Source organism: Leucopleurus acutus (genome assembly GCF_964270905.1).
Source record: "Leucopleurus acutus genome assembly, chromosome: 7".
Taxonomy (NCBI): Eukaryota; Metazoa; Chordata; class Mammalia; order Artiodactyla; family Delphinidae; genus Leucopleurus; species Leucopleurus acutus.
This window is the reverse complement of record NC_139150.1, coordinates 80,581,595-80,608,391: the sequence shown is the minus strand read 5'-3', so window position 1 is coordinate 80,608,391 and position 26,797 is coordinate 80,581,595. Positions and strand designations below refer to the sequence as shown.

The following is a 26,797-nucleotide window of genomic DNA, read 5'->3' as shown; positions in this document are numbered from 1 at the left end:
ATTTTACTGGAATTATGTGAGATGTAATCATAGGGGGAGACTGGGTGAAGGATAACTTCTTGTGAGTGTATAATTATTTCAAAATAAAAAGTTAATGAAAAATGAGCAAATGATTTGAACAGATGCTTCACAAAGGAAGATATATGGATGGCAATAAGCACACAAAAATGTGCTAATCATCATTGGTCATTGGGGAAATACAAATTAAAACCACAGTAGGCTACCACCTTTCATCCATTAAAATAGCTTTAAAAAAAACCTGACAGTTCCAAGTGTTAGTGAAGGTGACAGAGTAACTCGAACTCCTACGTTCCTGGTGTGAAAGCATACATATATTATACAGTCTTACAATCCCAACCCTATGTTTTTACTGAAGAGGAATGAAAACACCCACACAAAGGCCTGCATGTGATGTTTCTAGTGGCTTTATTTATAACCGCCACTGATTTTTAAATCAGATGTTTGAAACAGAATGTTGAATTAGTCCATTAACTGCTATTTTTCTTTTTTCATATTCCTCCATCTCTTCTTCCTTCTCCTTTTGTCTTTATCTCTTCCCTCTCATTCCTCTTATTTTCATTTAGAGTAGCAGAATGTGTTCGATGCAAAATACAGTTAAAAGATGTCATCTGATGGAGTGCTGGCTATTTCTCTAGAAGCCTCACAGAATGGTATTGTCTTGTTGATAACCCAGAGTTCTGAGTCTAGCCTACAGCCTCATCATAGGCTCAGAAACCTGACTTGACAGGATAATAATCAAATCCATTCCCTAGAGTCAGAATCAAACATTACCCAAAATAGAAAGACTGAAGGGTAGTCAAAATGCTAATTTATAAATTTACTAAAAACATACCTTTTAAACAGATTGGAATGTTTTCTTTGACAGGTGGGAAGGGAACTTGGTGAACATGGGAATGAGAACAAGCATAATTGATGTAAATTGAATGTTCAAGATCTGTCTGGCTGTTAAGGTTCATAGTTGGACCATAGCAGTCTGTCATAGCATGGATTGCAGTAAGTTTCTTTTTCCTTGGACACACAGCATATACTTAGTTTGATGCTTTCCCTCCTTCGTTTAATTTGCTGACCAATTTCTCTTCTGATGAATACCTTAATTGTTGTGATATGTTAAAACCTTCCATTTTACATTGATCCACAGAACTGGCATCAAATACTCAAAATGTAGCTCAGAATCTGCCAAACAAAAATTCTTTGGGACTCAAAGGTATGAATTTTTTTTTTTAATTTCTTAGTTAAGAATCTGATAAAATGCTTAAAATATCTTCCATTTTTATCAAGGCTAGCTAATAAAAATTCATCAGATGAATGTTTGTAAACTATATTTCTACAACTGCTTGATAAAGTAATTATCAGCTTTTGATAATGGAAGTGTTTTTCACATTGGCCTTCAAGGTGACACAGATTTTTGCATCACTGCTGTCCTTTTTTCTGTAAGGCTGCCTTATATGTCCTTTTGATAGAGGGCTAACATCAAGTTAAACTGAACATAAAGCATACATCTCAAATTTATTGTTTTAAGCTAGAAATAAATTAATGTCATTGAATTTTTCTCGTATGTTTGATGTGAAGGTCTGTAGGTCTACAATGGGGAGCAAGGTCTTCCTGTAAAATTTTAATATTCCAAAATAAGATTTTAGGACCTGACTCTGTATTCTTCTGTATCTAATGTCATGTAGTTTTTCGAGTCCGTGTATCTAGGGTGGGTCACTGTAACAGCTTGACCTTGGCTGCTGACACGGGGCTTCCCCTCTGTTGCTTGACATAACACCATACCATGTTGGACTTCTGCTTACAATTTCATACGTTGTCTTCTGCCTGCTTTTAAACGTACTCGGGGCTTTCCTGTTGGCGCAGTGGTTAAGAATCCACCTGTCGGTGCAGGGGACACAGGTTCGAGCCCTGGTCCAGGAAGATCCCACACGTCGCAGGGCAACTGAGCCCGTGCGCCACAGCTACTGAGCCCATGCTCCCTAGAGCTGCAACAAGAGAAGCCACCACAATGAGAAGCCTGCACACTGCAACGAAGAGTAGCCCTGGCTTTCTGCAACTAGAGAAAGCCTGCGCGCAGTAATGAAGACCCAATGCAGCCAGAAATAAGTAGAAATAAAATAAGTAAATGTACTCAGCTTCTCATCCTCTTCTACATGTCTAAGTTTGCATTTTAATTATTTTCCTAATACTCCTCTCTAAGTGGTAGGCCAGTCTCTTTACATATCATGTATAAGAATGTGTGTTTTAAATTAGTATCACTGAATTGTACACTTAAAAAATGATTACCGTAGTAAATTTTATAAGTATTTTGCCACAACTTACACATTTTTTGGGGGGAAAAAAGGATGTTCTGAACTTTAGGTTAATTTTAATATTTTATAATTTTTTGTAATGCCTCATCATTGTTTCTCTCCCCTGGAATATCCCTTCTTTTTTTTTTTTTTTTTAAATATTTAGGGCTTCCCTGGTGGCGCAGTGGTTGGGAGTCCGCCTGCCGATGCGGGGGACGTGGGTTAGTGCCCCGGTCCGGGAAGATCCCACATGCCGCAGAGCGGCTGGGCCCTTGAGCCATGGCCGCTGGGCCTGTGCGTCCGGGGCCTGTGCTCTGCGGTGGGAGGGGCCACAACAGTGAGAGGCCCGCGTACTGAAAAAAAAAAAAAAAAAAATTATTCATTCGTTTATTTATTTGGCTGCACCAGGTCTTAGTTGTGGCATTCGGACTCTTAGCTGAGGCATGAGGGATCTAGTTCTCTGACCAGGAATCGAACCTGAGCCTCCTGCATTGGGAGCGCAGAGTCTAACCACTGAACCACCAGGGAAGTCCCGAATATCCCTTCTTAAATATCTGTTCAGATATTTTCCAGCCTTCAAGGTTTTTGCTGTGATTCATCTTCCCCATAAAGTTTCTCTTAGCATTCTAGCTTTCCATAACTTTTTCATCCTGTAAATTTCCAGTGTATTAATCAGATTTATGTAATTTATATATCATTCAGTAATATACTACCCTGATCACTCCCTAAATTTTTACTTGTCTTTTCAGTGAGATATGACTTTGATACCTAGCATCATGCTTTCTTTACATGTAGGCTTTTAACCCAGGATTAGTTGGTTGATGATTGATGATGAAAGGTTCCTAAGGAAAATTCATCATAAATTGTTTCCTGTTACAATCTTAGTTGCTTTGAAGGTGAAAGTTTTATGAATGACTTTTGAGGCTTTTTCTATTTCTTGACTAGAGTGTTCCTAAATCTGCTTAGAATGAGCCTCAGCTTTTTATAGAATTTGTAGTCTTTAGAGTACTGTCTCCTATGATGAATTTGACAGCATGAACACAGGGTAAGTTGGATGGAGGTGGCACCAAGACCACTATGTACCGGCCATCTTTGAAATTAGTCCACTTGTAAACTTTTAAAACTACACATGTACTTAGACAAAAGTCTGGAAGGAAATATAGTAAAAGGTTGGAGACTATGTATAAGTACTTAAGAAAGGCACTAGTTAGTACTTAAGAAAGGAAGATGATATTGAATTATAGGTGGATGGCTTGTGTTGGATTCATTTAGCTTTGTGTACAGTGTGCTAAGAGGCCTGTGCAGGGGTCTGGAGATCCAGGTTCCAGTACTGATTTCTGACTGGGACTAATTGCACCTTGTGTTTCTTCACTTAAACTATTACGTTTTTCTGCTTTCGTTTATGAAAATATTTTAATTCAAAGAGATGTTTTGGGGGCACATAAATTGATAGTTGTTTTGTGACATTTCTGGAGAAATTATGGAAACCATTTAAAGATATGATAAATTAGCCAAAACAAAGGATGAGATTGTCAGTTCAGATATTGAAACCTGGGACTTCCCTCCTGGAACAGTGGCTAAGAATCCGCCTGCCAATGCAGGGGACACGGGTTCGAGCCCTGGTCCGGGAAGATCCCACATGCCACGGAGCAACTAAGCCTGTGCGCCACAACTACTGAGCCTGCACTCTAGAGTCTGCGAGCCACAACTACTGAGCCTGCGTGCCACAACTACTGAAGCCTGTGCGCCTAGAGCCCGTGCTCCGCAGCAAGAGAAGCCCCCGCAATGAGAAGCCCATGCACTGCAATGAAGAGTAGCCACCGCTCGCCACAACTAGAGAAAGCCCACGCACAGTAATGAAGACCCAATGCAGCCAAAAGTAAATAAATAAATTTATTTTAAAAAATATTGAAACCTTTATCTATCAAGCTTTACTGTTATTTCAAGGATACATGCAATTGAGAGGGACAGAAGAGCAGGGAGTTCTTCCCTGCAGTGCATATGCCCTGTGATCCACAGTATAGGTGAAGTCTCTAAGTGGTGTGTGTAGGTTTCTCACACAATAGAGAATGTTTTCAGGTTTGAAACATCTCTGTTTTATAATCACAGAGTAGCATATCTGGGGTGGTATTTTACAAGGAGCCATGCTCCATAAATCCATAGATTCTACTTTTGTTTGCCATGATCAATCTCAAATTAGGGACATCCTATTGAAAGCATTCCATAGAAAAGGACCCTTTTCTTAGGTGACACCATCAGTTTAGTTATTAGGTTATTGACATGATTCCAAGGAAGTTAGATCTGTTCATCTGCCTTTTTCCTTCAGGGGTATGCCCTTCCTTTTCCCACACACAAACCTCATTGTAAGTCAGATGCTCAACTTATTTCTTCCCATTGAAGGAACTGAAAACATTCACAGTCCCACTTCATGATTTTGGTTATAGTTAGTATCTTGGTGTGCTTCCTTTTAAAAGCATTTTATCTGGGTATGTGTTTGCACGTATGCTTTAAAATAATGGGAGGGCTTCCCTGGTGGTGCAGTGGTTGAGAGTCTGCCTGCCGATGCAGGGGACGCGGGTTCGTGCCCCGGTCTGGGAAGATCACACATGCTGCGGAGCAGCTGGGCCCGTGAGCTATGGCCGCTGAGCCTGTGTGTCTGGAGCCTGTGCAGTGAGAGGCCCGCGTACCGCAAAAAAATACAAAAAAAAAATAAAATAATGGGAATATACTTATACAGAATCGCTAAGCACTAGTGTCAGCATATCTGAACTCATGCTTTTCTTTAAAGCATTTAATTGTTTTATATATAAATGATTGTTCTGTAAGAACTGTTTGAGCACATTTTCTGTACCTGCTTATCAGGAGTTAATAGCCACAGACTTTATATGAATAGGACTAATGTTTAGCTTTGCTGGAGACCTATTAGGAAACCATACAGTGGAACTAATATAAAAAGCATACTTCTCGGGTCTTTCCTGATGGCACGGTGGTTAAGAATCTGCTCTGAGCCTGTGCTCTAGAGCCCATGAGCCACAACTACTCAGCCCAGGCGCTCTAGGGCCCATATGCTGCAACTACAGAGCCCGCATGCTCCACAACAAGAGAGGCCACTGCAATGAGAAGAGTAGCCCCTGCTCACCGCAACAAAGCCTGCGCACAGCAACGAAGACCCAATACAGCCAAGAAAAAAAGAAAAGCATACTTCTCTAAATTTGATAATCCACCTGAAATGAGGGCCCAAAGCAGAGCTGCCTTATACTGAATTGTGTTCTCTTTTAAATAATATATATCATAAGGACCTCCTTGTTAAACATATTTGTTTGTGCTGTGCCATACTTCCTTTCTTAAGGCAGAATTGCTTGGATGTCATCCAAAAGCAATCTGAGACATTGCTTTTGAGTTTTTGTGGATAGTACTTAGCCAACTTGCATTTGAAAACATGACTGATTTTCTTGAGATAGATTAAGAGCCTCATATTTCTTGGATTGTAAACTATATTGCTAATGGTATATGTGATGTATCTTGTGCCGTACACAGTAGAGAACCACTTGGAATCAGACATTATTTGACTTTGTGGTGTAAACTGTGATTGTCAACAGGGGCCTGGAAGAATTCTGTGGACGAGTGGACAGCGGAAGACTGGACTGAAGATGTAAGTGTTTACACTTACAATCACAGACTTCTGTGATTACCATGTTTTTTTTAGCAGATGCTTCTCAGAAGGAAGTTGGTGTTTTCAGGTTTTTGCGAAACTTGGTTTTAAAGCAACCGTTTAAAGATGACCAGGTGTTGGGGCTTCCCTGGCGGTCCAGTGGTTAAGACTCTGTGCCTCCAGTGCAGGGGGCACAGGTTCAATCCCTGGTCAGGAACTAAGATCCCACATGCCACGTGGTGCGGCACAAAAAAAAAAAAAGACCAGGTGTTAAGTAGGAGTGACATCATTTTTTTCTCTATCTTTGTTTTATTTGGCCTGATAACTAGCTGATGCTATTATCCTGGCCTGTGAACGATACTTACTCTTTATAACCTTTTTATTAAAGGAGGCAGTCTATGTTTGGGGTTTATAGTTGAAATTAACCTGAATAAATCATTCTGGTTCTAGGCCCAACCAATTCCCTTTTCAACTAGACAGGCTCTTTTTGTATTCATTTATTCCACAGACATTTTTGAATATACTGTACTAGCTTCTGGGTAGTGTTGGTCTCTAGGTTCTGTGTTCAGCATAAGATATCTTAACTATTTTTCTGTTTCACTCTTAAGGCCCAGAACGAAAGTATGTACATGTTAGAGAGTTACAGCTGACATTGGAAGGGAGAGAATAAAGGGTTTACAAGTATTGACCTTCAAAATTGCATAAAGTGATCCAGACTTTGAGATTTTATTTTTCTTTTTGAGATTATTCCCCCTCTCCCCATTTTGTACTCACAAACATTTTTTAAAAAGAAACAAAAGTGCACTTGTGCTTTCTTTCTTTTTAGCACTATTTTATCTGACTTGTTAGGGAATGAGCTGGGTAGGGCATGAAAAAGAAAGATGCTCATTTGATTGGAATTTGGGAAATTTAGGGTTTTTTATTTTCTTCTGCTACATACTAACCATAAGTCCTTGGGGTATGATGTCACCGGGCTCTCTGTTACCTGTAATCTGAGGAGACTGAGCTAGATGGGTGGCTATTAGAATCAGTGGAGGGATGGTACCCGTGATGATAGGAAGTGAGAGTGAGCAGCCTGTGGACACCATACCTTATTTCAAACAGAGCTGTCCTACTTTTAAATGTTTTGTGTTACTAGAATTTTTGCTAAGAGTTTGTTGGGAGAAAAAAAGGCTTCCAGAGCTAAAAGCTTTATATCTCCTTGCCTGTTGTCTGGGTCAGTAGGCAGGTTAGAAAGTCAACAGGCTGTCAGAGGGCAGATGACCCGTATTCAGATTCTAGCTGGGTTGACCTGTTGACCTCAGATGAGGCATCTTTCCTTTCTGAGCCTCCTATTTTTCATCCCCAAAATGAATATCATAATAACTGTCATGCCTAACTGATGGGATTTTTCTGTGCTTCAGATGAGGTCTTATGATGTAAATCTGCTAACAAGCAGTTCAAATGTACACACGTATAGGCAGTAATATTCTGCTGTATAGACCATATTGAATCACAATATAATTACTGAAAAGAATTACAGTAGGGAATTTGGGCATCTTCTTTTCTCAGGAAATATCAAAATTACTTCAAAGTTTTCTGACATATACAAAGTAATGGTGATTGAAAGGTGAGTAATTTAAAATGCAAATCCTAAATTCCTTCTAGAGTTTAGGAGAAGAAAACTGCAATTTTCTGTACTCTACCGGGTTAGATAGGATTTCAGTGATAAATGTAGTTCTCATTTTCCTTGAACTTAATATTTTCAAGGCTTTAAATCTACTCTGTTGTTACTTTTAATAGAATTAGTCCTTAATTGCTTCTGTCTTTGTCTTAATTTAATTTGTAAGATTCTTTAAGGCAAAAATGGATTCCTTAGAATTCTTAAGATACTACCTTGGATTAGGGTGCAGCATAGCATAAGCCTTTCTTGTTGAAACAGTATAATCAATTCAGCACTTTTGTTTTTATGGAGAATGAACATCTACTGTCTGCTCTGCCCCTGCCTTAATATCAGTGTCTTAGGAAGTCTGATTTTATGCTGGGTTTCAGAGTTCTGAGACATTTAGCATTGTTAAGAATTACAGCAGTCTTCGAATGGCATTTTCATTAATTTTTCACATTATGTCATTAGATCAACAAAATCGGCCTTTAAAAGCCCATGCCCCACTTTGAAAACATAAAAAGAGTCTGCCTTTCAACAATGTCAATTGAGGTTTCAAGAAATTTTATCCTGTGTGCCTTAAAAGTACCTTAAAACAATATGCATGAATCTCAACGCAATTATGTTGAGTCAAAAAAGTCAGACAAAAAAGACTGTATGTTTAAAAAAAATTCCACTTAAAATTCTGGAAAATACAGCCTAATCTGTAGTGACAGAAAACATACCGGTGGTTTCCTGGGGACGAAAGTGAGTGCTCGAGGAATTGATTACACAGGGACAGGAGCAAACTTTTAGGGTAATAGATACGTTCATTGTCTTGATTTGGTGATGGTCTCACGGAGTATACATATGACACAACTCATTCAGTTATTCGGTTTGAATATTTGCAGTTTATTGTATGTGTTATACCTCAATAAAATTATTTTGATAAAAACAGTAAGGAAATCTATGACTAGTAAACCTGTTACTAATAAACAAAATACTAAAACCATCTGTGTTTGGGGAAAGAGAACGTCAATTATTTTGCCTTTTCAAACTTTCCTACTCCTTTTTGGCGTTTATAGTAACATTAGTGGTGGTTTTTATTGGTGTTCTCATTTTATATAATGTGAAGTAGAATAGTGAAACTGGGACTTGAACTATGGCACAAGGGTCTGGCTTTACTACTTCACTTTCTTGTTTCGCTAATGTGGAATTCTTTATGGGATTATCAATCTAAATTTATTTTCACCATAAGAAAACTATGTGCCATAATCACTTGTATATTTCTTTTCCTTTGACCACCTTTTGGGTGAACTAGAATAAGAGTACCAGTGACTAAAAATTGTCAGGAATTTGATACATTTTGATTAAAATAAGATTAAAATACTTTTAATCCTTTCATAACAGCTTTCTGAAACAAAGGTCTTCACTTCCTCATCTGCTCCAGCAGAGCATCTTGTCACACCTGGGCAAAGGTAAACGCTTTCCCCCACCTTTTGTTTTTTAGTCAAAGCATAATTGAAATTTCTTGTCTCAGGAGAGTTGTTTTCTTCCTCAGATCTCTTTCTGTTTTTTACCCTTTTCTTGACTCTCTTTCTGTTTTTTCTCTTCTTTGTGTGAGACTTTTATTTTATCCCTAACTTACTTGGTGAGCTGACAGAGCCTCCATCATTTCCTAATTTGTTGTGATCAGTGATGAATTAAAATAGCGATTATGTTTGTGTTAGAATTTGTGACAGAGATAATGTTAAATCTATTTAATGGTTCTTTTTTTACTTTTGTAAGCATACTGTTTTTGACAAATAAACTTAACAGAACTATCCTTTGGTTTCTTCATATAATACCATTTGTTTAGATCTTCTCAGGGTAGTACAAACTTCTCATTTTATATGGGTTCTACTAGTTTTAATCTACTGATTTCATGGATTACAGAAAAGGAAGGAGCTTTTGGGGTAATAGAAACATTGTTAGAATGTGTGCAGAATTGAATTATTGAAAAGCATTTATTTGCATCCTAAAAACCTTTGATTATGGTTTCAAAATGCAGTGATCTAGAAGGATGAGAGCCTTGATATATATGACATCTGAGCATTGAAGACAGTTTTGAGCCCAACATGCTCAATCTCTTGCTAAATGTGATGGTTATAAGACTTCATTATAGGGAAATAAAAACGATCAAAGGTTATGTCTTGCAATATATTTTGTGAATTGCTCAGAATTTCTCCTTAAACGGATGTAACTTCTGCATTGTATTTAGTACTCAATGAATTTGATAGGATCATTTTCATTTAAAAAATAAGAAATGGACCTTTTCAATGGTTATTTTTCAGAAGACAGTGCTGGACTGTTTTTCATGCATATGTCTTATCAATCTTTTGGAATCGAACTTGGTTCTGGTTTTTTTAGTAATGGAACTTTTAAGATGGGTCATATGTAATATAACCACCGTGGATTTGTATCCCTAGAATTAGCCTGTCATAAGTTAGAACATTAACTTGGGGTCCAAAATACTGGATCCCATAACTTCAATCCGGTTATGGGAACATGAGAGTTGGTAGTGGATAAGGAGAGAAACTTCGGCCTAGGAACTTTGCTGTATATCACAAGTGAGTTTTGAATTATTTGACCTTCCAGAATCTGCCTCACTGGCATGGTGAGAGTTTCCGTTAGGAGAACTGCCTGGGAACTGGCCTTTAAAAAGATTTAATGGAGCAAATTATCATGTTAGGTCATCCTGTGGAGAAATTAGTGGCTCATTCCCATGTCAAGTAGTATATTACTTGGAAGATCACTTCTTCCTCATGCTTTCGGGTTTTAAGACCATGATTCTCAAATTTGGATCTCTGTCTTTCTGGGGACATTATAAGAATCCTAGTTAACAGAGTATTTGTTAATACATTGTGCATTTTTTCCTAAATATTTAAGAGAGAAATTATATGAGATTTATATAAATGTAAATATATTATTGGATAGAATGCAGAACTTATAGGAATATTTATGATAAATGTCAGACTGCTTCAGTGGTCTAGTACGGCTTTGGTCCTCATTCCTCAAAAATATGGATTCACTCTCCTTTAGGGAAGTTTAAGAGAGACTGGTTTCAAGTGATAAAGGGAGCCAAATATTCTAAAGGAAACAAGCCAAACTTGAGAGAACTGTTTAAGTGTACTCAGTTGCTCCAGGTTTTCAAATCAGTTGTCATTGTGCCATTTCTGTGGAAACATCTTAATGCACCTTTTCGTTTCTCTTCTCTGCAAAGCCCTGTTTCACTCTCTGTGGCTTGGTATGCCTTTTTGGGGAGGAGGAGTGTGTGGCGGATGATTGATTCCCTGCTTTTGGCTCCCTTAAACTCCAGTTTCCAAGGGTTTTCGTCACTGGGATTATTTTTAGCATGAACTTATTACTTAATATTGACTCCCTTCTCAAATTCATTTTTTTGGTGAGATTTGCCTGTGACTCATTCTTCATTTGCTTTTTGTCTGCTTAGTGTTGATCTGGTAGCCTTGCTCCAGAAGCCTGTTCCTCACAACAGTCAAGCCTCAGAAGTCAACTCCTTTGAAACTTCCCAACAGCAGGGCTTTGGCCAAGCCCTTGTCTTCACAAATTCTCAGCACAACAGTCAGATGGCACAAGGGACTGGCAGCTCCACTGCTGTCAATCCCTATCCACCTCAGAGTCTGGTAACTCACTTTTATTTCAGTATGGGATTTTAAGGAATGTACCCATTAGCAAATGTATTCTAGAATGACACATGCCTTATGGTTTTTACATATAAAAGTTTCTACACTAGATCTCAGTCCAGAAAACAATGATGTGATAATTTCCAAGCACATATCTGATGATGCCATGTGGAATTCAACTACTGAGTTTTCTGGATGAAGATAAAAATACTTCTTTATGATTCATTGAATTATGAATTAGTTTAGTTATAATCATTTAGTTAGGCATCCTTCTTACTAATGATTTTTTTTCTTGGATTTTGTTTCAAAGTCTGTCTCTGTACTTAAGATGTTAAATTTTCATTTGTTTTCCAGTTTACTTAAATGCTAATGTTTGTGAGTATTGGCTTGCTAATATGCAAGAATAGTTTTTTCTAGGTCTGCCTAGGTTCTTATATTTTTTTCATTTTTATTTGTTATTCCAAAAAATTATGTAGTAGAGGCCCTTAAAAATTTAAATGCGTTTTCAATGGAACAGTGTCATCTGTTGCTGCATATATGACTCTGGCTCCCATAAGAATTAAACTCCCATCAGAAAGAAGTTCAGGAACCTTTAGTGAAGCATATGAAGATAGGTGATGGGAATAAAAGAGCATAGAACGTGAAAGAATGTAGCTGCAGAATGGTGAACTCAAGTCCCTGTCCAAGTGTGGGCAGTTCTGAGTTGGCAGAGGGGAGGTTGGAAGGGCTATAAACACAGATCCACAGCTTTCCCTAGTGACAATTACTTTGGTTCATTCTTTGCTGTGTCTTACCTGAAATCTACAGTTGAAATGGAATTTCTTATGAATACGATATATGATAATCACCCTCTCCCACTTGACTCAAAATCCTTTGCTGTTCCCTAAAAAAATGGAGAATTGAATATGTAAACTTTTCATTGCTGTCTTCTACTCTACATAGTCATGTCATGTCAAGTATAACTGGCTTGGGAACTTGACATTTTTAGTGCCATTGTTGATAGTGTTTGAGAGGGTATCAGTGCTTGAAGTCGGACAGGCCCAAGGCAGGGTGCTGTCTCTGTTTTGAGAGGGCCCAGTAACACCCCTGAGTTTGATTGAACCATCCAATTTCTTTCCTCCATCTGCCACTGGTATACTGATGTGAAGTCCTTGCTGACTTGCTGGAATCATAGTCAGGCCACTGAGAGCGTAGATAAGACGGGAGTTGAGTTTTTGTTTTTGTTTCTGCTTTTTACAGCATCCCCCAGGTATGTTGCTTTTTGTTGTGGACAACATCTTGAGAAACTGGAGTAAGAATTGTTTATTTAGCATATTAGAGCAGTGGTTCTCAACCCTACTGTACTTTTTTTTAAAAAAAAAATATTTATTTGGCTACATTGGGTCTTAGCTGCGGCACACGGGATCTTCACTGCAGCATGCAGGATCTTTCATTGCAGTGCACGGGCTTTTCTCTAGTTGTGGCGTGTGGGCTCTAGAGCGCGCTGGCTTAGTTGCCCCACAGCATGTGGGATCTTAGTTCCGCAACCAGGAATTAAGTGTCCCCTGCATTGGAAGGCGGATTCTTATACCACTGGACTACCAGGGAAGTTCCAACCCTACTATACTTTTATAATCATTGGAAAAACTTTAGTTAATAGCAACATTAATAATGATAATAATAATAAAATTATACCAGATTCTACACAAGACCAGTCAGAATCTTTGGGCTTGGGCACTTGTGTGTGCTTATGTATATGAGTGCATGTGCACAAGTGTACCAATAGAAACATTTGTAAACCGCCCCCATTGATTGAAATGCATAAGTGGAATTAAAGTCCTGTGCTAAGTGTTACCTAAAGCAAGGTGCTAGTCATTGATGCAGTGATGTCATCGTGTTGTGAAACACACAGAAAGTGCGTTAAGATTAAATGCTGAAACAGGATAGAGATTAGGTCAGAAAACAGAGAAAGAATAGAAGCATCATCCAAGAAGCCTTTATTGAGCAAGTAGGCTTGAGCTGGGTTTTGGCGGATTTATAGCAACATAAGAGTAGTGTAGCGGGCAGCATGAGCACAGAATCAGGAGTAGCAATAAGTAATGTTAGCACAACTTTCTAATAGAAGCAGATTCTGTGTTTGATGTGCAATAATTGCCGACAGCCTAGTTTTGGAGAATTTGGATATCTTTAGAACAACTGGGATAGATAGTCCATGCCTTTGGGAATTGATAGCAGAAATAATTCTGCTCTCTAGATCTGACCTCTTGATGAAATGCAAATCATTTCTATTTTTAACCTTTAAGATGGTTATGGAAAGGGTTTTTTTTTTATTTTTTTAATGTTTGCTTGTTTACTTATTTATTTATTGACCACACTACACGGCATGTGGGATCTTAGTTCCCCAACCAGGGATCGAACCTGTGCCCCCCTGTAGTGGAAGCATAGAATCTTAACCACTGGAATGCCAGGGAAGTCCCTGCAAAGTTATTTTTGACAAAGGACTTAACCTTTCCAGAAACTGAATGATCGTGATAAGTAAAAATGCAGTTGATCTGCAACTGTGTGTTGTCTAGTCATAGGCTTTCATTCGCATTGGGAGCGTATTTGGTGTAGTTAGTCATCTAAACACCTTGTAATAAACACAGCAGTGTCTAGGGAATCTGCTCAATACACAAATACCACCTGTGTAATTCATATCTGATTTTAGAATACAAACTTTTTAAGTAAGTACTGTGACCTGCGTCTGATCTTGCCGGGTGACCGATGGCTGATCTCTCTGTGACTAAACCTATTAAAAACATTAAAAAGTTAAAGACTGTATTTTGTTTTTCAGGCTTGTCTCTGTCATTTTATTCATGGTATTTCTCTTTACTTTAAAAAGAGTAGTATTGTGTTTGTGAACTTGTGACATCACTTTTTAAATAAAAATCAATTTCTTAAAGTCTAGGGTAAATATTCCCCTTTCCTCTAACCTCTTTTTAAAAATTATTTATTTATTTATTTTTGGCTGCGTTGGGTCTTCGTTGCTGCGCACGGGCTTTCTCTAGTTGCCGCGAGCGGGGGCTACTCTTTGTTGTGATGCACGGGCTTTTCTTGTTGTGGAGCATGGGCTCTAGGTACGTGGGCTTCAGTAGTTGTGGCACGTGGGCTCAGTAGTTGTGGCTCACAGGCTTAGTTGCTCCACGGCGTGTGGGATCTTCCCGGACCAGGGATCGAACGCGTGTCCCCTGCATTGGCAGGTGGATTCTTAACCACTGCACCACCAGGGAAGCCCCCCTCTAACCTCTTGTATCAGAATCAGGAAGGACTGTTGGATTTATGTAGTCAGATCTTGTAATGTTTTCATGTAGTATTTACTCAGATGATTCTTACTAATTCAGAATGTTTTAGGTTATAATTTTTTAAATCCTTGTGAAAATACATGGTGTGTTTTAGAGCCTGTTGTAGAAATTCTGTATCGCTGAGGACTTTTGCTTTTCTTTCCCTTTAAAGTCATCCGTCCTTGGTTCAGGATTTGGAGAGCTCGCACCTTCCAAAATGGCAAACATCACCAGCTCCCAGATTTTGGACCAGTTGGAAGCTCCAAGTTTGGGCCAGTTTACCACCACCCCAAGTTCACAGCAGAATAATACAGGTCCTCCCACAACCACTTCTTCTTGGGACCTCAAGCCCTCAGCATCCCAGTCCTCAGTCCTTAGTCATTTTGGTAAGTGTATTTTGGTAAGTGTGGTGGTTTGCCCCTAGTGAGGACATGCCGAACATTAGCAGAGCAGGTTGACTTTTGCACACTAATGTGGATTTGACCAGACATATTTTTTTTTAGTAGAACTTCTGCAGAGTTGCTGAGTTAAATCAGTCAGCTTGGCATTGTATAAATACCTGCATTTATTTGTTAGTAGTAGTAGTAAGTACATACCTTGAAGAGATGTGCAAAAACATGGAAATATTCATGCAAATATAAGGAAACAACACTTTGAATAAATGCCTAGACAGATTTTTTGAGCTTTATTAGAATAAGAAGGTGGAATGTGGACAACACTTTAAATCACATCCTCTGGTTGCTTTCTGATTCTAACACATGCATGTATCCACCATGATTTGGTCCAGCCTTAATGTCTGTGGTTTATAATTTAAAGGCATCATGTGTAAGTTGGATGTTTTCTAAGCTGTACTCCCATAGACTTTTTGACATTAAACCACCATTTCTCACCAACACACACATGCCACAATAGCAGGGGGTTACTTTAACCATAGGGTCAGCTGTCTGGTTTATGTTTAGGGTGTATTGAGAGACATGGAAGCACATTTCTCTGCTGAATGAAATGGTTTACTGTTATGGAAGTACCTGAGACTACTCTAGGTTTGAAGTCATGTCTACCAAGGAATTCACTAAAGATTCAGTGCCCAAGGTTTTTACTGGGGGACTTGGTTACATGGGCACCCTCCACCTAGTACAAACCAAAATTGTAGAATCCCAGAAGGAAAGCAAGTGTTCAACATAAACCACATTGTACAAATAATCGAGGAGCAGAGAATCCCTTTTATCAGTTAGAGTGTAGGCATCCTTTGTCTAGAACATACCAAAATTCCCTGTTCCCAGACAGAAGCTGAGAGCCCATCTGCAAGCTGGCATTTCTGATGGCAGCTATAGGCCTCCTATGTATGTTAACTTTTTTCTGCGCACTTAACAGATGAGTGGTGTGAGTTTTTAGATTTGAGCGTGCTATTCCCATATTCTTTAAAAGCCTGTCTTCTTTGTACATGCCTCTAATATCAAGCCAAAAATAGATTCATCTATGATGGAAATATAGTAAGTCATGGGATGGCAAACCTTCAACTGGATTTGCCACCGTTTGTGTAAGTACACTTTTATAGGAACACAGCCACAGCCATTCATTTCTGTTTTTCCTATAACTACTTTCTATCTACAAAGGCAGAGTTGAGAATTTGCTAACAGATGGCCTTCAGAGCCTAAAATATTTACTGTCTTGTCCTTTGCAGAAAAGGATTGCCAACCTCTATCCTATATGACAGAGGTAGCATTTCAACTCAATGGTGGAAAGATGGTTTATTTCTGTTTGGTAACTGGCTGGAAAATGAAGTTGGATCCCTAACTCCCACTCTTCAGCAAAGTGCCAAATGAGTGAAATACCCAAACATAAATAATGAATCTAGAACAATAATAGAGAAAAACATGGGAAGATTTTGATATACTCTGTGTGAGGTAGACCTTTCTAGATATGATAGGAAACACCATAACCAAATGAAAAGGGAGACAACCTATGAAAAAAAAATTTGTATCATAGGCAAAGGGCTAACTTCCTTAATATAAAAACTAACTAAAAATCAAGGAGACCAACAACGAAGTAAAAAAATGGTCAAGAGAGGGTATGGACAGAGTTCATAGGCAAAGAAAACTTAAGTGCATGCAATGATTTTTAGCCAAACGTATCATTTTTTTAAAAAAATTTATTTATTTTTGGCTGCATTGGGCCTTCATTGCTGCGCGTGGGCTTTCTCTAGTTGTGGCGAGCGGGGGCTGCTCTTTGTTGTGGTGCGCCGGCTTCTCATTGCGGTGGCTTCTCTTGTTGCGGAGCACGGGCTCAGTAGTTGTGGTGCACGGGCTTAGTTGCTCCGCGGCATGTGGGTTCTTCCCGGACCAGGGCTCGAACCCATGTCCCCTGCATTGGCAGGCGGATTCTTAACCACTGAGCCACCAGGGAAGCCCTGAAACTTATATCATTTTAATTTGTGTCTTTTCTGCCATTTTTCCACCAATCAAACTAAGAAGGATAAAAGTATGGTATTACAGTATGTTAAAAAGTTTGTGTTCTGTCTATGGATAGGAATTTTGAAGTGTTTGTCAAAATTTAAAATATAGTCACTCTTTGAACCAGCAACTGTATTTTAGCAATTGATCCTACAGGTATACTTGCACTTGACCAAAATGTCTTACGTAGAAATATATTCATTGCAGCATTGTTTTTCATAGCAAGAGATTGGAAAACCTAAAAGTTTATTAATACAGTACTGGTTTTAAAAATCAATACCTATGTATGATGGATTACTTTGTAATCATAAAAATGAAGTAGCTCTTTATACGTTAATGTGGAACAGTCTCTGAAAACTAAATGGTTTGCGAGGAAGCAAGATATATGTGTGTGTGTGTGTCTCTATGTATATATACTGAAACAGTATATCTGAAGATATTCAAGAAACTGGGTACTGTGTCTGCTTCTGTGGATCAAATTTGGGGATGGGGTGGAAGGGTGATTTGTATTCACATCACATTCATGTGTATTTTTGTACCTTTTAGATTTTGTAATATCACATATGTTACTTACTGAAAAAAAATCAATAAAATAGTTTTCAGAAGTTAATATAAAACACCTATTCCCCACCCCATATGCTTTAGCATAAACTGAATCTCCTCTCTGCATAAGACATTAGCTACAAACCCATTCAGGTGTTCTTTTCAATCTATCATATACCAGTTGTTAAACATTATAGACACACGCACACACCACGTTTGGGATTCAGCTAGAAGACGGTTGGGAGAAACTAGTGATGACAGCAACCCTTCAGCATCAGTGCTGGTGGAAGAGGGAGCTGTGAGCTCATGTGCCTAAATGATTGATTGTTGCCCCCCACCCCCCCACCTTCTTAGACTTCAAATCTCAGCCTGAGCCATCCCCTGTTCTTAGCCAACTGAGCCAACGACAGCAGCAGCAGACTCAGGCAGTCACTGTTCCTCCTCCTGGGTTGGAGTCCTTTCCTTCCCAGGTGAAACTCCGAGAGTCAGCACCCAGAGACAGCAGTACCTCCACTGTGAACAAACTTCTGCAGCTTCCCAGCATGACTGTCGAAAACATCGCCGTGTCTGCTCACCAGCCACAGCCTAAACACATCAAACTCCCTAAACGGCGAATACCTCCAGCTTCTAAGGTGGGTCTTCCATCGTGAAGTCACAGTCCCAAAGATGGACGTATTTTAACACTTAGTTCCTGTGGTATTTTCAAGTACATAGTTTACTGCTTTATGAGGACTCAGTCATTTCTGAGCAACTGGGCTAATACAGAGGGAATGGGTTTGTGCTAAGAGACAGGGACTGTGCATTCAAATTACAGGTCTGGCTCAGGAAATCTGATGGTCTTGTGTATTTAACTCAGGACCTGCTGTTCTTACGTATTTAGCTGTGTTCTGTAGACAGAGGATGAGTGGTTCGTTGACCAGGTAATGCTTTCATTAGAGGCCCCTCTTCTTCACTCATCCTTCACCACAATCCTCCACCCTCTCTTTGCTCAAAGAAGCAGTTGGTGGCACTGACCATTGTCCTGTTAACTTTTTTTTTTTGTGTCCTGTTAACTTTTTAATTCTTCTTTGCTCTGTTCCTTTCTCTCTCTTTAAAAAAAAAAAAATCATCTTCCTTTTTCCTTCCTTTCAGCCTTTCACTCCTTGTTCCTCAGGCCTGCCCACAATGCCCTGGGAACCCAGTGCTTGTTAGCTTTGTAGGCCTTGGGACTTGGAATCTCTGATCTCTGTTGCTGACATCATGGTTTTGCTTTTTCAGATCCCAGCTTCTGCAGTGGAAATGCCTGGTTCAGCAGATGTCACAGGATTAAATGTCCAGTTTGGCGCCTTGGAATTTGGATCAGAACCGTCTCTCTCTGAATTTGGATCAGCTGCAAGCAGTGAAAATAGTAGCCAGATTCCCATTAGCTTGTATTCGAAATCTTTAAGGTATATAACTTCCTACTTCTCTCTCCGGTTTTGACTGAATTAAGTCCTTTGCAAAGTAAAACAAAATAGAGCCTAAGAAATCACCTGGTGGAGAAAAGATACCCTGTAGTGATGGGTTTGTGCTGTCATCACCAGTATCTAATTACAGAACATTTCTTCCATCACCCTAAAAAGAAATCCTGTGCCTGTTAGCAGTCACTCCCAATTTCCCCCCTCCCCCATCCCCTGGAAACCAGTAATCTGTCTCTGAATTTGCCTGTTCTGGACACTGCACATAACTAGAAAAAAATGCAGTAAGTGGCCTTTTGTATCTGACTTCTTTCACTTAGCATAGTGTTCTCAAGGGTCATCCATGTTATAGTGTGTATGCATTTTGTTTCCAAATAATATTTCATTTTGCAGATACATCACATTTTGTTTATTCATTCATTAGTTTATGGACATTTGGTTGCATCCACTTTTTGGCTATTATAAATCATGCTGTGTGAAAATTCAGTTAAAAATTTTGTGTGCTTTAATTTCTTTTGTATATATACCTAGGAATTGCTGGATCATATGGTAACTCTCATATTTAACCACTTGAGGAACTGTCAGACGTTTCCCACAGAGGCTGCAGCATTTACATTCCTACCAGTAGTTTATGAGGGATGCAGTTTCTATACATCTTTGTCAACACTTAATTTCTTTCAGTGGAATATTTTATAAATAGAGAATCCCAGATTTTAGATTCTATTTTATTAAATTTTTTACTTTCTAGAGCCAAAATCTGATAATTGCTTGAGTTCCCTTTTCTAAGGAAGGACTCACAATATCTGGATTCCATAAAGAGTCTTAAGGATCCTTAAAGATGTCACCCTGCCTGTCAGTTAAATTAGGTGGGTCTAATTTGGGAGGGGGGGAGGGGTGGTTCTTTTGAATCTTCAGTTGCATCATTTAAATAATGCAGTAGTAACTGTGATTAAAAATCTTCCAACAAACAAAAGCCCAGGACCAGATGGCTTCACAGGTGAATTCTATCAAACATTTAGAGAAGAGCTAACACCTATCCTTCTCAAACTCTTCCAAAATATAGCAGAGGGAGGAATACTCCCAAACTCATTCTGCGAGGCCACCATCACCCTGATACCAAAACCAGACAAAGATGTCACAAAGAAAGAAAACTATACCAATATCAGTGATGAACATAGACGCAAAAATCCTCAACAAAATACTAGCAAACAGAATCCAACAGCATATTAAAAGCATCATACACCATGATCAAGTAGGGTTTATCCCAGGAATTCAGGGATTCTTCAATATATACAAATCAGTCAACGTGGTACACCATATTAACAAACTGAAGGAGAAAAACCATATGATCATCTCAATAGATGCAGAGAAAGCTTCCGACAAAATTCAACACCCATTTATGATAAAAACTGTCCAGAAAATGGGCATAGAGGGAACCTACCTCAACATAATAAAGGCCATATATTACAAATCCACAGCCAACATCGTTCTCAGTGGTGCAAAACTGAAACCATATCCTCTATGATCAGGAACAAGACAAGGTTGCCCACTCTCACTGCTGTTATTCAACATAGTTTTGGAAGTTTTAGTCACAGCAGTCAGAGACGAAGAAAAAGAAATAAAAGGACTCCAAATCAGAAAAGAAGAAGTAAAACTGCCACTGTTTGCAGATGACATGGTACTCTACATAGAGAATCCTAAAGATGCTACCAGAAAACTACTAGAGCTAATCAATGAATTTGGTAAAGTAGCAGGATACAAAATTAATGCACAGGAATGTCTTGCGTTCCTATACACTAACGACAAAAAATCTGAAAGACAAGGAAACAACCCCATTTACCTTTGCAACAAAAAGAATAAAATACCTAGGAATAAACTTCCTGAGGAGACAAAAGACCTGTATGCAGAAAACTATAAGACAATGATGAAAGAAATTAAAGACGATACAGACAGATGGAGAGATATACCATGTTCTTGGATTAGAAGAATCAACATTGTGAAAATGACTCTACTACCCAAAGCAATCTACAGATCCAGTGCAATCCCTATCAAGCTACCAATGGCATTTTTCATAGAAATAGAAACAAAAAATTTTACAATGTTTATGGAAATGCAAAAGACCCCGAATAGCCAAAGCAATCTTTTTTTTTTTTTTAAATAAATTTATTTATTTGTTTTTGGCTGCATTGGGTCTTCGTTCCTGCATGCGGGCTTTCTCTAGTTGCAATGAATGGGGGCCACTCTTCATTGCAGTGCACAGGCTTCTCGTTGCGGCGACCTCTCCTGTCACAGAGCACAGGCTCCAGGTGTACGGGCTTCAGTAGTTGTGACATGTGGGCTCAGTAGTTGTGGCTCGCGGGCTCTAGAGTGCAGGCTCAGTAGTTCTGGTGCACGGGCTTAGTTGCTCTGTGGCATGTGGGATCTTCCCAGACCAGGGCTCTAACCTGTGTCCCCTGCATTGACAGGCGGATTCCCAACCACTGTGCCACAGGGAAGCCCCCCAAAGCAATCTTGAGAAGGAAAAACGGAGCTGGAGGAATCAGGCTCCCTGACTTTAGACTATACTACAAATGTACAATAATCAAGACAGTATGGTACTGGCACAAAAACAGAAATATGGATCAGTGGAACAGGGTAGAAAGCCCAGAGATAAGCCCATGCACATATGGTCACCTAATTTATGACAAAGGAAGCAAGAATATACAATGGAGAAAAAACAGCCTCTTCAGTAAGTGGTGCTGGGAAAACTGGACAGCTACATGTAAAAGGAATGAAATTAGGACACTTCCTAACACCATATACAAAAATAAACTCAAAATGGATTAGAGACCTAAATGTAGGACCGGACACTATAAAACTCAGAGGAAAACATAGGCAGAACACTCTGACATAAATCACAGCAAGATCCTATTTGACCCACCTCCTAGAGAAATGGAAATAAAAACGAAAATAAACACATGGGACCTAATGAAACTTGAAAGCTTTTGCACAACAAGGGAAACCATAAACAAGACGAAAAGACAGCCCTCAGAATGGGAGAAAATATTCACAAACAAAGCAACTGACAAAGGATTAATCTCCAAAATATACAAGCAGCTCATGCAGCTCAATGTCAAAAGAGCCAACAACCCAATGCAAAAATGGGTGTAAGACCTAAATAGACATTTCTCCAAAGAAGATACACAGATTGCCAACAAACACATGAAAGGATGCTCAACATCACTAATCATTAGAGAAATGCAAATCAAAACCACAATGAGATATCACTTCACACCGATCAGAATGGCCATCATCAAAAAATCTACAAACGTTCTTCAGAACCTAGGGGCAGGACAGGAATAAAGACACAGATGTAGAGAATGGACTTGAGGACCCGGGGAGGGGGACAGGTAAGAAGCTGGGACGAAGTGAGAGAGTGGCATGGACTTATATATACTACCAAATGTAAAACAGATAGCTAGTGGGAAGCAGCCGCATAGCACAGGACGATCAGCTCGGTGCTTTGTGACCACCTAGAGGGGTGGGATAGGGAGGGTGGGAGAGAAACGCAAGCGGGAGGAGATGTGGGGATATATGTGTATATGTATAGCTGATTCACTTTGTTATACAACAGAAACTAACACAATTGTAAAGCAATTAAAATAAAGATGTTACAAAAAAATAAAAAGTAATGCAGATGATCCTGGATTGGATCCTGCACGGGAAAAATTAACAACTAAATAAATAATGCAGTAGTGTAAATTTGTAGTTACAGATATGTTTATTTAATTTAGAATATGACAATAAAGAGATGAAACCACTCCATGAAAACCTGTAAAGTGACACAAATTTATGTCTCATGTCTTTTATTCTTTGTAGTGACTCTTTGAATACCTCCCTAGCAGTGACCAGTGCAGTGCAGAACTCCACCCACACAACTTCAGTCATTACCTCCTCCAGTCTGACCAGCTCATCGCTGAGCTCCACTAGTCCCGTAACAACATCTTCCTCCTACGACCAGAGTTCTGTGCATGACAGGAGCGCGTACCAAAGCTCTGTGAGTCCATCGGAGTCAGCTCCAGGAACCATCATGGTTAGTGGTGTTTCCGGTTTCTCCTCATAGGAAATCCTATTTGGAGCTCAGTGTGTAGTTGGGAGCTCAGTGTGTAGTTGGGAAATCATGCTTTTTGGCTAAGATTTCCTTTTAGAAATGGCTAACCTTTTAAGTAGAATCCGTATAGCTTGTTGGATTTGCCATTAGTGGCCATCTCATTTGAAACCTGTGTTTCAAGCACCCTTGCACAAGGATTGTGTGAATGGACCCAGACACTTGGTATAAGGATAGTGTAAGGATATACCCTGAGTTGTTCAGAGTGGCTCGGATGGCGTAGGCTGGGACTATAGTCTGTAATATTTCACTTTCCTGTAAGGCAAAGACATTCAAGCATTATAGCGAGAGCTACTTTAAAGAGTGGATGAGAACATGAAAATAATGAAAACAATTGAATTGGCATAGCAGAAATTTGGGTATGTTGTCTTTTCTTAGGTTTCCTTCTAAGATTCTGAGGAAATATTTATACGTATCAACTTAAGAGATTTTTCCTCCCTTCCTTTTCCATCTTTCACGTTAGATGTTTTCCTCAAATGTCTGGTGATTCCAGGCTGCCCACTTGACACTAAAAGGTTAACTGCCTGTGGCAGTAGGTTGTTGGATGTGGGCTTTCGTGAGGGACAGTGTGGGCGGCCATTTCTCTAGGGGTGGGGAGTTCCTTCATCAGCCCCTGTGGGCCTTTTCTGTTGAGTTTGTTTAGATTCTCCAGGGACTGTTCTTCTAGTCTCTTCCCTGTAGGGCCTATACCTGTCTGTTAGTGTCTTAAGAGCCTAGTGCAGACAGAAGGCTGCCGTTGGAATAATTTGTTTTGTCTGCATTGACTTAATCTGTGTTTTTTTAATAGTACTCCTTGCCATGTGTTACCCTCTTGATGAAGTTTAGAGCCTGTGGGAGAAGGTGGAAGGGGGCATTCACCCGGCTGTACAGAGTTTAAAACATTTCTCCTATGTTTAGCCCTACCTCCATACCCACTTCCAAAGTTATGTGATACATAGAAATACTGAGTTGCTTGGTGTGGTTCTTTGATGTCAGTTGAGTGGTTTTCTGGTTTTCCCTACTAGTTGCTTATGATTTGGCTTTACCCGGTCAGCTAAGTCAGAGTTACTCTCTGGAATCTGCTTTCTACTGTACAAAATTTTGTTGCTCTCATTTTCCACCTGTATTTGCCTTTCTTGGTTTACATATTTTTTAAAAGCCGTGTATTCTTCATATATCTTCTTTAAGAAGTTTATTTTTGTGATTTCCAACATGGCAACCACTAGCCACATGTAGTAGTTTATTTAAATTAAATACACAATTAAAAGTTTAGTTTCTCAGACACACCACATTTTAATGCTCACTGTCTAGATATGGTTAGTCACTACAATGTAAGACCAAGCACACACAGACAGTATTTCCATTATTGCAGAATATTCTGTTCCCGGGCTTCCCTGGTGGTGCAGTGGTTAAGAATCCGCCTGCCAATGCAGGGGACACAGGTTCAAGCCCTGGTCCGGGAAGATCCCACGTGCTGCGGAGCAGCAAAGCCCGTGCGCCACAACTACTGAGCCTGCGCTCTAGAGCCCACGAGCCACAACTACTGAGCCTGCGTGCCACAGCTTCTGAAGCCCACATGCGCCTAGAGCCCGTGCTCCGCAACAATAGAAGCCACTGCTATGAGGAGCCCACGCACCGCAGCAAAGAGTAGCCCCCGCTCACCACAACTAGAGACAGCCAGCGCGCAGCAACAAAGACCCAATGCAGCCAAAAATAAATAAATAATTAAAAAAATATATTCCGTTGCCTTGGAACGTGCTGGTCTATAGTTTCTAAAACATAAATCAGACTGTGTGCTTAAATCTGTCATCTCCATGACATCTCAGTTCCAGCTCTAACTTTACCTCTTGTTCTGCTTGTCTGTATCACTGTTCACCTCATTTCTTGCTCACCTAATTGAACCAGATTTCTGATCTCTCCCGATCATCTGATACTTTATTTTTGTTCCCACCATGCTTCTGCCTAGAATTTCCCCCATCCCAAATAATATGGCTCCTTTGTTGTGTCAATTTGTCCATTGTCTGTGGAGTGTTTTGGTTTTGTTTATAGTATTTTTTAATCGAAGTATAGTTAATTTACAATGTTGTGTTAGTTTCAGGTATACAGCAAAGTGATTCAGTTATACACATATGTTCTTTTTTAGATTCTTTTCCATTATAGATTATTACAAGATATTAAATATAGTTCCTTGTGCTATACAGTAGGACCTTGTTGTTTCGTTGTTTGTATTTAAAAATGATTTTCTAGGGACTTCCCTGGTGATCCAGTGGCTAAGACTCCACGATGCCAATGTAGGGGCTCCGGGTTCAATCCCTGGTCAGGGGACTAGATCCCACATGCTTGCAACTAACATACCGCATGCCCACAACTAAGGCCCGGCACAGCCAAATAAATTAGAAAAATGATTTTCTAGGTGGGATGAAGTGTTCCTGAGTTATGATGGCAGCTGTTTCGTTCCCCTTTTCTATTTTTTTTGTCTGGTGTAGTTTTTTTGTTTTGTTTTTTGTTTGTTTTTGCGGTATGTGGGCCTCTCACTGTTGTGGCCTCTCCCGTTGCGGAGCACAGGCTCCGGACGCGCAGGCTCAGCGGCCATGGCTCACGGGCCCAGCCGCTCCGCGGCACGTGGGATCTTCCCGGACCGGGGCACGAACCCGCGTCCCCTGCATCGGCAGGCGGACTCTCAACCACTGCGCCACCAGGGAAGCCCTCTGGTGTAGTTTTGAGAAGACTTTGTATGTCAGGGTTTGTGCTGTCTTGGCTGCACATGCTTGATGTCATGTGTATGTATTTACTGAATAGTGAACCCCTGTTGAGAGGGAGGCAAAAGAGTAGAACTTTGATTGCTCCCCACCTGTCTTTGTATATTGGTGTTTCCCTTTCTCTGACTTCAGTCTTCTAACTTGTTTTGTTTTTTCCTAGCAGTTCTGTTTTATTGTCTACATTTCTTATAAATAATCTCATTGTTTTAAGACAAATGTGTTGTAAATTAAGATTTTATGAGCAGAAATTGTACTGGATTTTGGTTAAGGCAGAGTCAAAAGCTATAAGGTTTGTCTTTTTTTTTTAAGTAGTTTTGACATTTGTGAGAAGGTCATTTCCTCAGCTTCCTTCTCCCATCCAGGACCAGTGTCTGAGCCCTGTAGGTTCCAGTGTCAATCACTCTTTGCCGGGTCTCCCCACCCAGTCTGTGGAAGTAAAGTTTTCCTTGTGAGGATGCCTCCTTCTGTGAGAAGGTTCCAGTGAAGTGCTTTATGGTTAACTCAAACCAGTTGTTTTCAGATTCTGTTCTTTTTGGGACTGACTACCAAACAGTCCTAACTCACTCTTTCCCCACCCAGTTCAGAAAAAAACGTGTTTCAAAGTAACGTCTTTCTCTGAGAACCATTTTGTTAATAATATAAAATACGATAATTCCTTGTATGAAAGTTATCTTTGTTATAATTTGGAAACATTTTCTTTCTTGTATGGGGGGTACTCAGGAGACAAAATATGCTTGAGACAGGAAGGCTTGTGGAGATTTCAATATAGTGAGAATTCCTAAGTCCTTCCTATGGCTTAATAATTTTTAGGACTGTTTCATTGCTTCCTGTGCTTTTGGTCTTATGTTTTATCCTTGTTACTTCCTTAAATACCCAGTTTGTTTTAAAAACAATGTCAGCTTGTTGAGATTTATTAAGAATTTGT

General features: G+C 39.6%; 1 protein-coding gene across 2 annotated transcripts in view; it reads left to right on the top strand.

Moving 5' to 3' along the window:
• UBAP2 (ubiquitin associated protein 2) overlaps window positions 1-26,797 on the top strand; it is a gene marked incomplete at its 3' end in the record, with an annotated part of 125,751 nt that overhangs the window by 85,967 nt on the left and 12,987 nt on the right. Inside the window, exons 9-16 of one of the 2 annotated variants that reach the window (XM_082842553.1) lie at window positions 1,160-1,225; window positions 5,903-5,955; window positions 8,987-9,054; window positions 11,067-11,259; window positions 14,731-14,944; window positions 17,906-18,183; window positions 18,809-18,978; window positions 22,846-23,059. In XM_082842553.1, coding sequence (XP_082698679.1) covers window positions 1,160-1,225; window positions 5,903-5,955; window positions 8,987-9,054; window positions 11,067-11,259; window positions 14,731-14,944; window positions 17,906-18,183; window positions 18,809-18,978; window positions 22,846-23,059 — 1,256 coding nt within the window. Of the gene's footprint in view, window positions 1-1,159; window positions 1,226-5,902; window positions 5,956-8,986; window positions 9,420-11,066; window positions 11,260-14,730; window positions 14,945-17,905; window positions 18,184-18,808; window positions 18,979-22,845; window positions 23,060-26,797 lie in introns of those variants that run through there. The other variant, XM_082842554.1, reaches the window with a different exon arrangement.